This window comes from Durio zibethinus, unplaced genomic scaffold, assembly GCF_047325235.1.
Source record: "Durio zibethinus cultivar Kanyao isolate XHJ-2024 unplaced genomic scaffold, ASM4732523v1 HiC_scaffold_164, whole genome shotgun sequence".
Taxonomy (NCBI): domain Eukaryota; kingdom Viridiplantae; phylum Streptophyta; class Magnoliopsida; order Malvales; family Malvaceae; genus Durio; species Durio zibethinus.
The window spans coordinates 39,041-50,937 of record NW_028322787.1 but is presented as its reverse complement, the minus strand read 5'-3'; the positions used below and the strand labels follow the sequence as shown (position 1 = coordinate 50,937).

Here is an 11,897-nt window from a genome sequence, read left to right as displayed (position 1 = left end):
CTTCCGGTACGCAATAGTTTTTTCTAAGGAGGAGTTAAAGGATGATTTTTTTCTACCAAACGATATAGAAAACGACCTATCTTTGATGGAATATTCGCCAGAACCGAATTTTCGTCGAGACATAATAAAAGGTGCCGTGCGTGCCCAAAGACGTAAAATAATTAATGGGGAACTGTTTCAATCAAATGTGCATTCCCCACTTTTTTTTGACAGAGTAGACAGCCTCTTCTTCAGAGTGTTCAGATCTTTGTATTCTGATATTTCTTGGCTGATAAAACTAATATCTCGAAATTGGATATGGAAAAACAAAGAATCACAAATTTCTGATTATACAGAAAATGAGGAGGACATAAGAGAAGAAGACGAAGAGATAAGAGAAAGCATAGAAAAGATACAAGAAAGAGACAAAGAGGAAGAAAAAAGAAGAGAAAGCATAGAAGAGATACAAAAAGGAGACAAAAAAGAGAAAGAAAAAAGAAGACAAGAGTCAGAGGCAGATGACTTCCTGCTGGACGCAGCAGAATTTTGGGATATCGTCTTTTTTGGTCAAGGACCAAGGGGCATCATGTTAATAGCCCAATCGATTTTTAGAAAATATATTCTATTACCTTCATTGATAATAGCTAAAAACATTGTCCGTATATTATTATTTCAAATTCCTGAGTGGTCCACGGATTTCAAGGGTTGGAAGCGAGAAATACATGTTAAATGCACTTATAATGGTCTTCAATTCTCCACAAAAGACTTTCCAAAAAATTGGTTATCAGAAGGTATCCAGATCAAGATCCTATATCCTTTTCGCCTGAAACCTTGGCGCGGATCTAAACTGAAACCCTCTCATAAAGATCCAATGAAAAAAAAGCATAAAGATCCAATGAAAAAAAAGCATAAAGATCCAATGAAAAAAAAGAAAGTTAAAAAGAATGATTTTTGCTTTTTAACAGCTTGTGGACTGGAAAGTGACTTACCTTGCGGTCCTCCTCGAAGACGGCCTTCGTTTTTTCAGCCTATTTTTAACGAACTAGAAAAAAAAAGTGAAAAATGGAAAATTTTTAAAAAAGGAAAAAAATTGTTTCGAAAAGTCTCAGGAGAAACAAAAATTCCATTTGTAAAGGGAATAATAAAAAAACTTTCAAAAAGAAATCCAGTTTTGGAGTTGAGAGAAGAATTGGGCGAAACTAAAAAAGATTTGGGCGAAACTAAAAAAGATTCGATAATCAGTAATAAGATGATTGACGAATCATCCCTTCAAATTCAATCTATGGAGCGGACAAATTATTCATTAACAGAAAAAAAGATAAAAGATCTGACTGAGAGAACAAACACAATCAAAAATCAAATAGAAAAAATTATAAAAGACAAGAAATTAGAATCATCAAAAAAATTTTGGAAAATATTAAAAAGAAGAAATATTCGATTAATCCGTAAATTCTATTTATTTATAAAACTTTTTATTCAAAAGATATACATAGATATTTTTCTATATATCATTAAATATATCATTAATATTCCAAGACCCAATCCACAACTTTTTCTTGAATCAACAAAAAAAATGATTGATAAATTCATTTACAATAATGAAGCAAATCAAGAAAGAATTAATAAACCAAATAAAAATACAATTCATTTTATTTCAACTATAAAAAATATAAAAAACTCACTTTCGAATATTAGAAATCAAAATGCAAAAGCTTTTTGTGACTTATCCTCCCTCTCACAAGCATATGTATTTTACAAATTATCACAAACCCAAGTTATTAAATTCAAACCTATCCTTCAATATCACGGAACATCTCTTTTTCTTAAAAATGAAATAAAAGATTATTTTGAAGAACAAGGAATATCTCATTCCCAATTAAAACATCATTATGGGTTAAGACAAAAAATCTCTGGAATAAAGGAATGGAAAAACTGGTTAAGGAGTCATTATCAATACGATTATCAATACGATTTAGTTCAGAGTATATGGCTTAGATTAGTACCAGAACAATGGCGAAATAGAGTCAATCAACACTATATGGCTCAAAATAAAGATTTAACAAAATGGGATTCAGATGAAAAAGAAAGATTAATACATTACGAAAAAAAAAATGATTTTCAAGCGAATTCATTACTGAATCAAGAATATAAACTGAATCAAGAACAAAAACGGAATCAAGAACAAAAATATAAAAAAGATAATTTTAAAAAACACTATAGATATAATTTATTATCATATATATTTATTATATATCAAGATATGAGGGACTCATATACTTATGGATCACCATTACAAGTAAATAAGAGGGAAGAGATTCCTTATAATTACAACATGGATAAACGAAAATTTTTTGATATATTGGGGGATATTCCTATCCATAATTATCTAACGGGGAAAACGGGGAAAACGGGGAAATTTTCGCATAGAAAATTTTTTAATTGGAGAATTCTTAATTTTTGTCTTAGAAATAAGACCGATATTGAGTCCTGGGTCGATACCAGTACCAAGAGTAAGAAGACCAGTACCAAGAGTAAGAAAACCAGTACCAAGAGTAAGAAAAATATTAAGACTGTGATTAATAATTTTAATAATTATCAAATATCGAATCTGGAACTTTGGTTCTTCCCAGAATTTGTGCTACTATATAATGCATATAAGGTTGAACCATGGATCATACCAATAAAACTACTTCTTTTCAATTTTAATTTTAATGGAAAAAAAGAGGATCTTGTATCAGATGCAAAAAAAAAAAGAAAATTTAGATCCGTTCTCTCAAATCAAGAAAAAGATGTTGAAGAAGATTATGGTAAATCATCCAATCAAGAAAAAGGTAAATCATCCAATCAAGAAAAAGGTAAATCATACAATCAAGAAAAAGATGTTGAAGAAGATTATGGTAAATCATCCAATCAAGAAAAAGGTAAATCATCCAATCAAGAAAAAGGTAAATCATACAATCAAGAAAAAGATGTTGAAGAAGATTATGGTAAATCATACAATGAAGAAAAAGGTAAATCATACAATCAAGAAAAAGATGTTGAAGAAGATTATGGTAAATCATACAATGAAGAAAAAGGTAAATCATACAATCAAGAAAAAGATGTTGAAGAAGATTATGGTAAATCATCCAATCAAGAAAAAGGTAAATCATACAATCAAGAAAAAGATGTTGAAGAAGATTATGGTAAATCATCCAATCAAGAAAAAGGTAAATCATACAATCAAGAAAAAGGTAAATCATCCAATCAAGAAAAAGGTAAATCATCCAATCAAGAAAAAGGTAAATCAGATCAAGAAAAAGGTAAATCAGACAATCAAGAAAAAGATGTTGAAGAAGATTCTGGTAAATCAAAAAAACATAGAAAGGAAGACGAGAGCAAGAGAGAAGCTCGTTTATTCCTACAAAAGTATTTGTATTTTCAATTCGGATGGGATGCTGATTCTTTCGATGAAAAAATAATCAAAAATATCAAAGCATATTCTTTCATTCTTGGCCTGATAAATATGAATGAAACTTTTCTATACTCTGTTAGAAGAGGAGGAACGAATCTGGATATTTTGATGGATTCGGCGGATAAGTTACTTTTAACTTATCAATACCTACTCAAAAAAGGAGTATTGATTATCGAACCAATTCGCCGGTATGTAGAAATTGATGGACAATTTATTCTATATCAAACTATAAGTATTTCATTGGTTCATAAAAATAAACATGAAATTAATCAAAGACGCAAAAAAAAAAAAAGACGCAAAAAAAAAAACTATATTGAAAAAAATAATTTTGATGAATCCATTGCAAGACATCAAAAAATGACTGAAAATAAAGACAAAAATCATTATGATTTGTTTATTCCTGAAAATATTTTATCCCCTAACCACCGGAGAGAATTGCGAATTCGAATTTCTTTCAATTCAAGGGATAAAAATGGTATGCATAGAAATCCAGTATTTTTAAATAATGTAAAAAACTGTGGTCAAGTTTTGAATAAAAACAAACATCTTGATAGTGATAAAAAGAAACTAATTAAATTAAAGTTCTTTCTTTGGCCCAATTATCGATTAGAAGATTTAGCTTGTATGAATCGCTATTGGTTTAATAGTAATAATGGCAGTCGTTTCAGTATGGTAAGGATACATATGTATCCGCGTTTGAAAATTCGTCAATGGTACATTTTTCCATATATTATGATTGAAAACCGGATTGATTAATTTTATTTGAAAAAATTATAAAGTTCATAACGAACTTAAAATCATTGTGCATATTAAAATGAATGGTATTATTATTATTACTGATCAGTAAAATTCACATTCAAAAAAAGGGGGAGAGAAATTTTTGTTTTATGGTAAAAAATTCATTCATCTCAGTTATTTTTCAAGAAAAAAAAGAAGAAAACAAGGGGTCCGTTGAATTTCAAATAGTCAGTTTCACCAATAAGATACGAAGACTTACTTCACATTTGGAATTGCACAAAAAAGACTATTTATCTCAGAGAGGTCTACGTAAAATTCTAGGAAAACGTCAACGGCTTCTGTCTTATTTATCAAAGAAAAATAACATACGTTATAAAGAATTAATTAGTGAGTTGGATATTCGGGAATCAAAAAATCGTTAATTTGATTGAATTAGTCGATTTATTATATTTTTCATTTTGATGTACTTCTTTTCGTTTTCAACAATTCATGTAAGAATGAATCGAGGAAAAACTTATGAATCTATCAGCTACAGAAAAAGACCTTATGATAGTCAATATGGGACCTCACCACCCATCAATGCACGGTGTTCTTCGTCTCATCGTTACTCTAGATGGTGAAGATGTTGTTGACTGTGAACCAATATTAGGTTATTTACACAGAGGAATGGAAAAAATTGCGGAAAACCGAACAATTATACAATATTTGCCTTATGTAACACGTTGGGATTATTTAGCCACTATGTTCACGGAAGCAATAACCGTAAATGGACCAGAACAATTGGGCAATATTCAAGTCCCTAAAAGAGCCAGCTATATCAGAGTAATTATGTTGGAGTTGAGTCGTATAGCTTCTCATCTATTATGGCTTGGACCTTTTATGGCCGATATTGGTGCACAGACCCCCTTTTTCTATATTTTCAGAGAAAGAGAATTAGTATATGATCTATTCGAAGCTGCCACCGGTATGAGAATGATGCATAATTATTTTCGTATCGGAGGAGTAGCGGCCGATCTACCCTATGGCTGGATAGATAAATGTTTGGATTTCTGTGATTATTTTTTAACAGGAATTGTTGAATATCAAAAACTTATTACGCGAAATCCTATTTTTTTAGAACGAGTTGAAGGGGTAGGGGTTATTGGTGGAGAAGAAGCAATAAATTGGGGTCTATCCGGCCCAATGCTACGAGCCTCTGGAATCAAATGGGATCTTCGTAAAGTTGATCATTATGAGTGTTACGACGAATTTGATTGGGAAATCCAGTGGCAAAAAGAAGGAGATTCATTAGCTCGTTATTTAGTCCGAATCAGTGAAATGACGGAATCCATAAAAATAATTCAACAGGCCCTGGAAGGAATTCCGGGGGGTCCCTATGAGAATTTAGAAATCCGATGTTTTGATCGAGAAAGGGATCCAGAATGGAATGATTTTGAATATCGATTCATTAGTAAAAAACCTTCTCCTACATTTGAATTACCGAGACAAGAACTTTATGCGAGAATGGAAGCCCCAAAGGGAGAATTAGGAATTTTTCTGATAGGAGATCAAAGTGGTTTTCCTTGGAGATGGAAAATTCGCCCGCCGGGTTTTATCAATTTGCAAATTCTTCCTCAGTTAGTTAAAAGAATGAAATTGGCTGATATTATGACGATACTAGGTAGCATAGATATCATTATGGGAGAAGTTGATCGTTGAAATGATAATTTATACAACAGAAGTAGAAGATATCAATTCCTTTTACAGATTGGAATCCTTAAAAGAGGTCTATGGGATCATATGGATGTTTGTCCCTATTTTGACTCTTGTATTGGGAATCACAATAGGTGTACTAGTAATTGTATGGTTAGAAAGAGAAATATCTGCAGGAATACAACAACGTATTGGGCCTGAATACGCCGGCCCTTTGGGAATTCTTCAAGCTCTAGCAGATGGAACAAAACTGCTTTTCAAAGAGAATATTCTTCCATCTAGAGGAAATACTCGTTTATTCCGTATTGGACCGTCTATAGCAGTCATATCCATTTTACTAAGTTTTTCAGTAATTCCTTTTAGCTCTCGCCTTATTTTAGCCGATCTCAATATCGGTATTTTTTTATGGATTGCCATTTCAAGTATTGCTCCTGTTGGACTTCTTATGTCAGGATACGGATCAAATAATAAATATTCCTTTTTAGGTGGTCTGCGAGCTGCTGCTCAATCGATTAGTTATGAAATACCATTAACTCTATGTGTTTTATCAATATCTCTACGTGCGATTCGTTGAAATATAAACTTTTCTTTTCCCTATTCCTTTCGTTCTATAAAATAAGCTGAATGGATTGAATAGATATCTTCGTTATTTTATTATCCTTCAGGTTGATAAACTAAATTAGATAGTTATATATGAGTGAAAGAAAGCAGCTTATAAATTCGCAGTAAATTAAACAAAAAAAAATTTAATCTCATTTCCTATGTACAAGAGTTAAGTGGAAGAAAACATAAGTGGAAGAAGTCTTTACCCCAAGACGGGTTGATTAGTCAATCTAGCTTGAAGCGGGCTCAAAAGATCAACCGTATAGAGTTTTGGCTATCCTTTGTATAGATTCCCATACATGTATTGCCAAACCAAACGGGGGATTGAACAAAAAAATGAGTGGATGGTTAGGAACACCAAAATACACAAAGGATTAGTAATGGAGATTATGTAAATTATATAAAAAGGATATTTCTGGATAACATAAAAAGAATACTAATTGGGGCTTTAAATCTAGTAGAAATGAGTAGGCAGTACTACCCACGATTCCGGTCCAGAGTATGCTCCTATCCACCGATTAAAGTAATGACTATCAGGAACGAAATAATCCTTTACTATTTTTTAGTTTAAGCCCCCATTCGTAATTTTCTCAGATCAGAAAGAAGAATAGGAACGAAAAAGAAAGAATAAAAAATAAATATTTTTTTTTTTTTTATTCTTTCTTTCATATATATAGAGAGATATAATCTGTGTCATGATTTATGAGCTAATGTAATATTTAATTTTTTTCGTAATCGAAAACAATGGGTTGAAATATCTATTGATATTTCTACAAGAAGTATTTTATTGAAGGCTTAAGTTATTACTCAACAAATAAAAATTGAAATTAGTAACGGGCGAGATCAATTCAGAAGCACTTTTTTTATTCTTCATAATATAGCAGACAGAATTCCATTGGTATAATTTTGGACCTTCCAATCCATTTTTTCTCTATCTATTCTACAACCATACGAAGAGAAATAATACTGATTCGGTCCTTAAATTTATTTGTGACCCACGAGGAGCCGTATGAGTTGAAAACCTCATGTACGGTTTTGGACTAGCGATGGGAACAGTGATGTTATCATCGACTATAATTATCTAACAGCTCAAGTACAGTTGATATAGTTGAGGCGCAATCAAAATATGGGGTTTGGGGATGGAATTTGTGGCGTCAGCCAATAGGGTTTATCGTTTTTCTAATTTCTTCTCTAGCAGAATGTGAGAGATTACCTTTTGATTTACCAGAAGCCGAGGAAGAATTAGTAGCAGGGTATCAAACCGAATATTCGGGTATCAAATTTGGTTTATTTTATGTTGCTTCCTATCTAAATCTATTACTTTCTTCCTTATTTGTAACAGTTCTTTACTTGGGGGGTTGGAATATTTCCATTCCGTACGTATTCGTCCCTGAGCTATTTGAAATAAATAAAATGAATGGAATCTTTGGAACGACAATTGGTATCTTTATTACATTAGCTAAAACTTATTTGTTTTTGTTTATTTCTATCGCAACAAGATGGACTTTACCTAGGTTAAGAATGGACCAATTATTAAATCTTGGATGGAAATTTCTTTTACCCATTTCTCTCGGTAATCTATTATTAACAACTTCTTTCCAACTTCTTTCACTGTAAAGAAAAAAAGAATACGAGATTCATGACTTGGTTCAAACAAGAGAAAGAAACAAACATAAAATTATTCATAGATATTCACGATATGTTCCCTATGGTAACTGGGTTCATGAATTATGGCCACCAAACAGTCCGAGCAGCAAGGTACATTGGTCAAGGTTTCATGATTACCTTATCCCACGCAAATCGTTTACCTGTAACTATTCAATACCCTTATGAAAAATTAATCGCATCAGAGCGTTTCCGTGGGCGAATCCATTTTGAATTTGATAAATGCATTGCTTGTGAAGTATGTGTTCGTGTATGCCCTATAGATCTGCCTGTTGTTGATTGGAAATTTGAAACGGATATTAGAAAAAAACGATTGCTTAATTACAGTATTGATTTCGGAATTTGTATATTTTGTGGTAACTGCGTTGAGTATTGTCCAACAAATTGTTTATCAATGACTGAAGAATATGAACTTTCTACTTACGACCGTCACGAATTGAATTATAATCAAATTGCTTTGGGCCGTTTACCAATGTCAGTAATTGACGATTATACAATTCGAACAATTTTGAATTCGCCTCAAAGAAAAACTGAGTAAGTAAACCTCCTATTCTATTAAAGAGAAATTTCCAATTCTTTTAAGGTTCCGTTTTGGTTTAAGTTAAAAGAATATTTGGTTTGACTTAAAAGAATGAGGCCTTTACTCTTTGTTTGGTCAATAAATAAAAATTCAATTACAAATTAACTGGTTGATAAGAATTTCGAATTCATTTTTCTTGAAAATCTATTAATATATTCGTAATTATTTCGAAATATATAGTTTCAAAAAACAAAATACCCTTTCGAACCGAACAAAAAAAAAGAATTAAAAACGAAACAATAATTGTACTTAGATCAATTCACACCTAATAGATTAGGATTTTATTCAATTAGGAACGTATCATAAAAAAAAAATTCCTGGTCGGGTCAATAAGATCATGAAAAGCATTTCGATTTATTTATCTCTTATTTTACATATAATGGATTTGCCTGGACCAATACACGATTTTCTTTTAGTTTTTCTGGGATCGGGTCTTATATTAGGGGGCCTGGGAGTGGTATTACTTACCAATCCAATTTTTTCTGCCTTTTCATTGGGATTGGTTCTTGTTTGTATATCCTTATTCTATATTCTCTCAAATTCTCATTTTGTAGCTGCTGCCCAGCTTCTTATTTATGTGGGAGCCATAAATGTTTTAATCCTATTTGCTGTGATGTTCATGAATGGTTCAGAATATTATAAAAATTTTAATCTGTGGACCATTGGGAATGGCCTTACTTCGTTGATTTGTACAAGTATTCTTGTTTCGCTAATTACTACTATATTAGATACATCATGGTACGGGATTATTTGGACTACAAGATCAAACCAAATTATAGAACAAGATTTGATAAGTAATAGTCAACAAATTGGAATTCATTTAGCAACAGATTTTTTTCTTCCATTTGAATTCATTTCACTAATTCTTTTAGTTGCTTTGATAGGTGCAATTGCTGTGGCTCGTCAGTAATAAATCTTTCTAACTAGGAATAGCAAGCAATCCAAATTAAACTTTTTTCTGTCTTATCGCATCTATTTTCCTTGAATTCTTGTTCGTGTATAAAATATAAAATAGAAATTCGTTTATTCGAGATATTTCCAATATATTCTTTTTGTTATATTCTATTCTAGTCAATCAAATCCGTTGAATTATTGTTCATATTAAAATGAATCGAAATTGATAAGGAGTTGGTCAATGATGCTCGAACATATACTTGTTTTGAGTGCCTATTTATTTTCTATCGGTATTTATGGATTGATCACGAGTCGAAATATGGTTCGGGCCCTTATGTGTCTTGAACTTATACTGAATGCGGTTAATATAAATTTTGTAACATTTTCTGATTTTTTTGATAGTCGGCAATTAAAAGGAAATATTTTATCAATTTTTGTTATAGCTATTGCAGCCGCTGAAGCAGCTATTGGATCAGCTATTGTTTCCTCAATTTATCGTAACAGAAAATCAACGCGTATCAATCAATCAACTTTGTTGAATAAGTAATATTAATAATATTAAATTATAAGATTCACCAATTTGAATTAGCATGTCCAATATGTTGGAATCTACATCATGTTTTCGAAAACGTAAGAAATCAAAGTATCTTGGTCCTTTCTTATGAGTTGATCCCGAAGGAAATTGATTAGAAAATTTCTGGTAAATCGTTGATTCATCTGGTGTTTAACTATAATGATTCATTTACAAGTTTACTAGATTGAAATTTTATGATGTTCAAAAAATTATAGATCCCATGTCACATTCAGTAAAAATTTATGATACATGTATAGGGTGTACTCAATGTGTCCGAGCCTGCCCCACCGATGTGTTAGAAATGATACCTTGGGATGGATGTAAAGCTAAGCAAATTGCTTCCGCTCCAAGAACAGAAGACTGTGTTGGTTGTAAGAGATGTGAATCCGCTTGTCCAACAGATTTCTTGAGCGTTCGAGTTTATTTATGGCATGAAACAACTCGAAGTATGGGTCTAGCTTATTGATACGTTCCCGAAAACCCCACTTGAATACATTTTGAATCCATTTTATTTTTTTTTTACTGAAAAAACCCGTGCTCAAAAAAAATCTTTTTTGAGCACGGGTTTTTCTGGTCCAAGTGCATCTTGTCTTTACCACGAATTATTTTCCTTGGTTAACAATAATTGTAGTTTTACCAATATCTGCAGGTTCTTTAATTTTCTTTCTTCCTCATAGAGGAAATAAGCTAATTAAGTGGTATACTATGTGTATATGCATATTTGAACTCCTTCTAACAACCTATGCATTTTGTTATCATTTCCGATTGGACGATCCATTAATCCAGCTGGAGGAAGATTATAAATGGATAAATTTTTTTGATTTTTACTGGAGATTGGGAATAGATGGACTTTCTATAGGGCCCATTTTACTGACAGGATTTATCACTACTTTAGCTACTTTGGCGGCTTGGCCAGTTACTCGAGATTCGCGATTATTCCATTTCTTGATGCTAGCAATGTACAGTGGTCAAATAGGATCATTTTCTTCTCGAGACCTTTTACTTTTTTTCATCATGTGGGAGTTCGAATTAATTCCCGTTTATCTACTTCTATCCATGTGGGGGGGAAAGAAACGTCTGTACTCGGCTACAAAATTTATTTTGTACACTGCGGGGGGTTCCATTTTTTTATTAATAGGAGTTTTGGGTATCGGTTTATACGGTTCTAATGAACCAACATTAAATTTTGAAACATTAGCTAATCAATCGTATCCTGTCGCACTGGAAATCATATTCTATATTGGATTTCTTATTGCTTTTGCTGTCAAATCGCCGATTATACCCTTACATACGTGGTTACCAGACACCCATGGGGAGGCACATTACAGTACTTGTATGCTTCTAGCCGGAATTTTATTAAAAATGGGAGCGTATGGATTAGTTCGCATCAATATGGAATTATTACCCCACGCTCATTCCATATTTTCTCCCTGGTTGATAATAGTGGGTACAATGCAAATAATTTATGCAGCTTCAACATCTCTTGGTCAACGGAATTTAAAAAAAAGAATAGCCTATTCCTCCGTATCTCATATGGGTTTCATAATTATAGGAATTGGCTCTATAACTGATACGGGACTCAACGGAGCTATTTTACAAATAATATCTCATGGATTTATCGGTGCTGCACTTTTTTTCTTGGCAGGAACGAGTTATGATAGAATGCGTCTTTTTTATCTCGACGAAATGGGTGGAATGGCTATTCCGATTCCAAAAAT

The 11,897-nt window shown here is 32.1% G+C and overlaps 1 protein-coding gene across 1 annotated transcript; it reads left to right on the top strand.

Moving 5' to 3' along the window:
* Positions 1-4,253: 4,253 nt before the first annotated feature.
* Positions 4,254-8,921, top strand: LOC149509480 (NAD(P)H-quinone oxidoreductase subunit H, chloroplastic). The gene is made up of 2 exons (XM_089757717.1): positions 4,254-6,423; positions 7,545-8,921. The coding sequence occupies exon 1, from the start codon at positions 4,688-4,690 to the stop codon at positions 5,867-5,869; it is 1,182 nt and encodes a 393-aa protein (XP_089613843.1). The 5' UTR covers positions 4,254-4,687; the 3' UTR covers positions 5,870-6,423; positions 7,545-8,921.
* Positions 8,922-11,897: the final 2,976 nt, after the last annotated feature.

Excerpts from the sequence above, each read along its gene's own strand:
- LOC149509480 (XM_089757717.1), top strand. The coding sequence starts at position 4,688 with ATGAATCTATCAGCTACAGAAAAAGACCTTATGATAGTCAATATGGGA.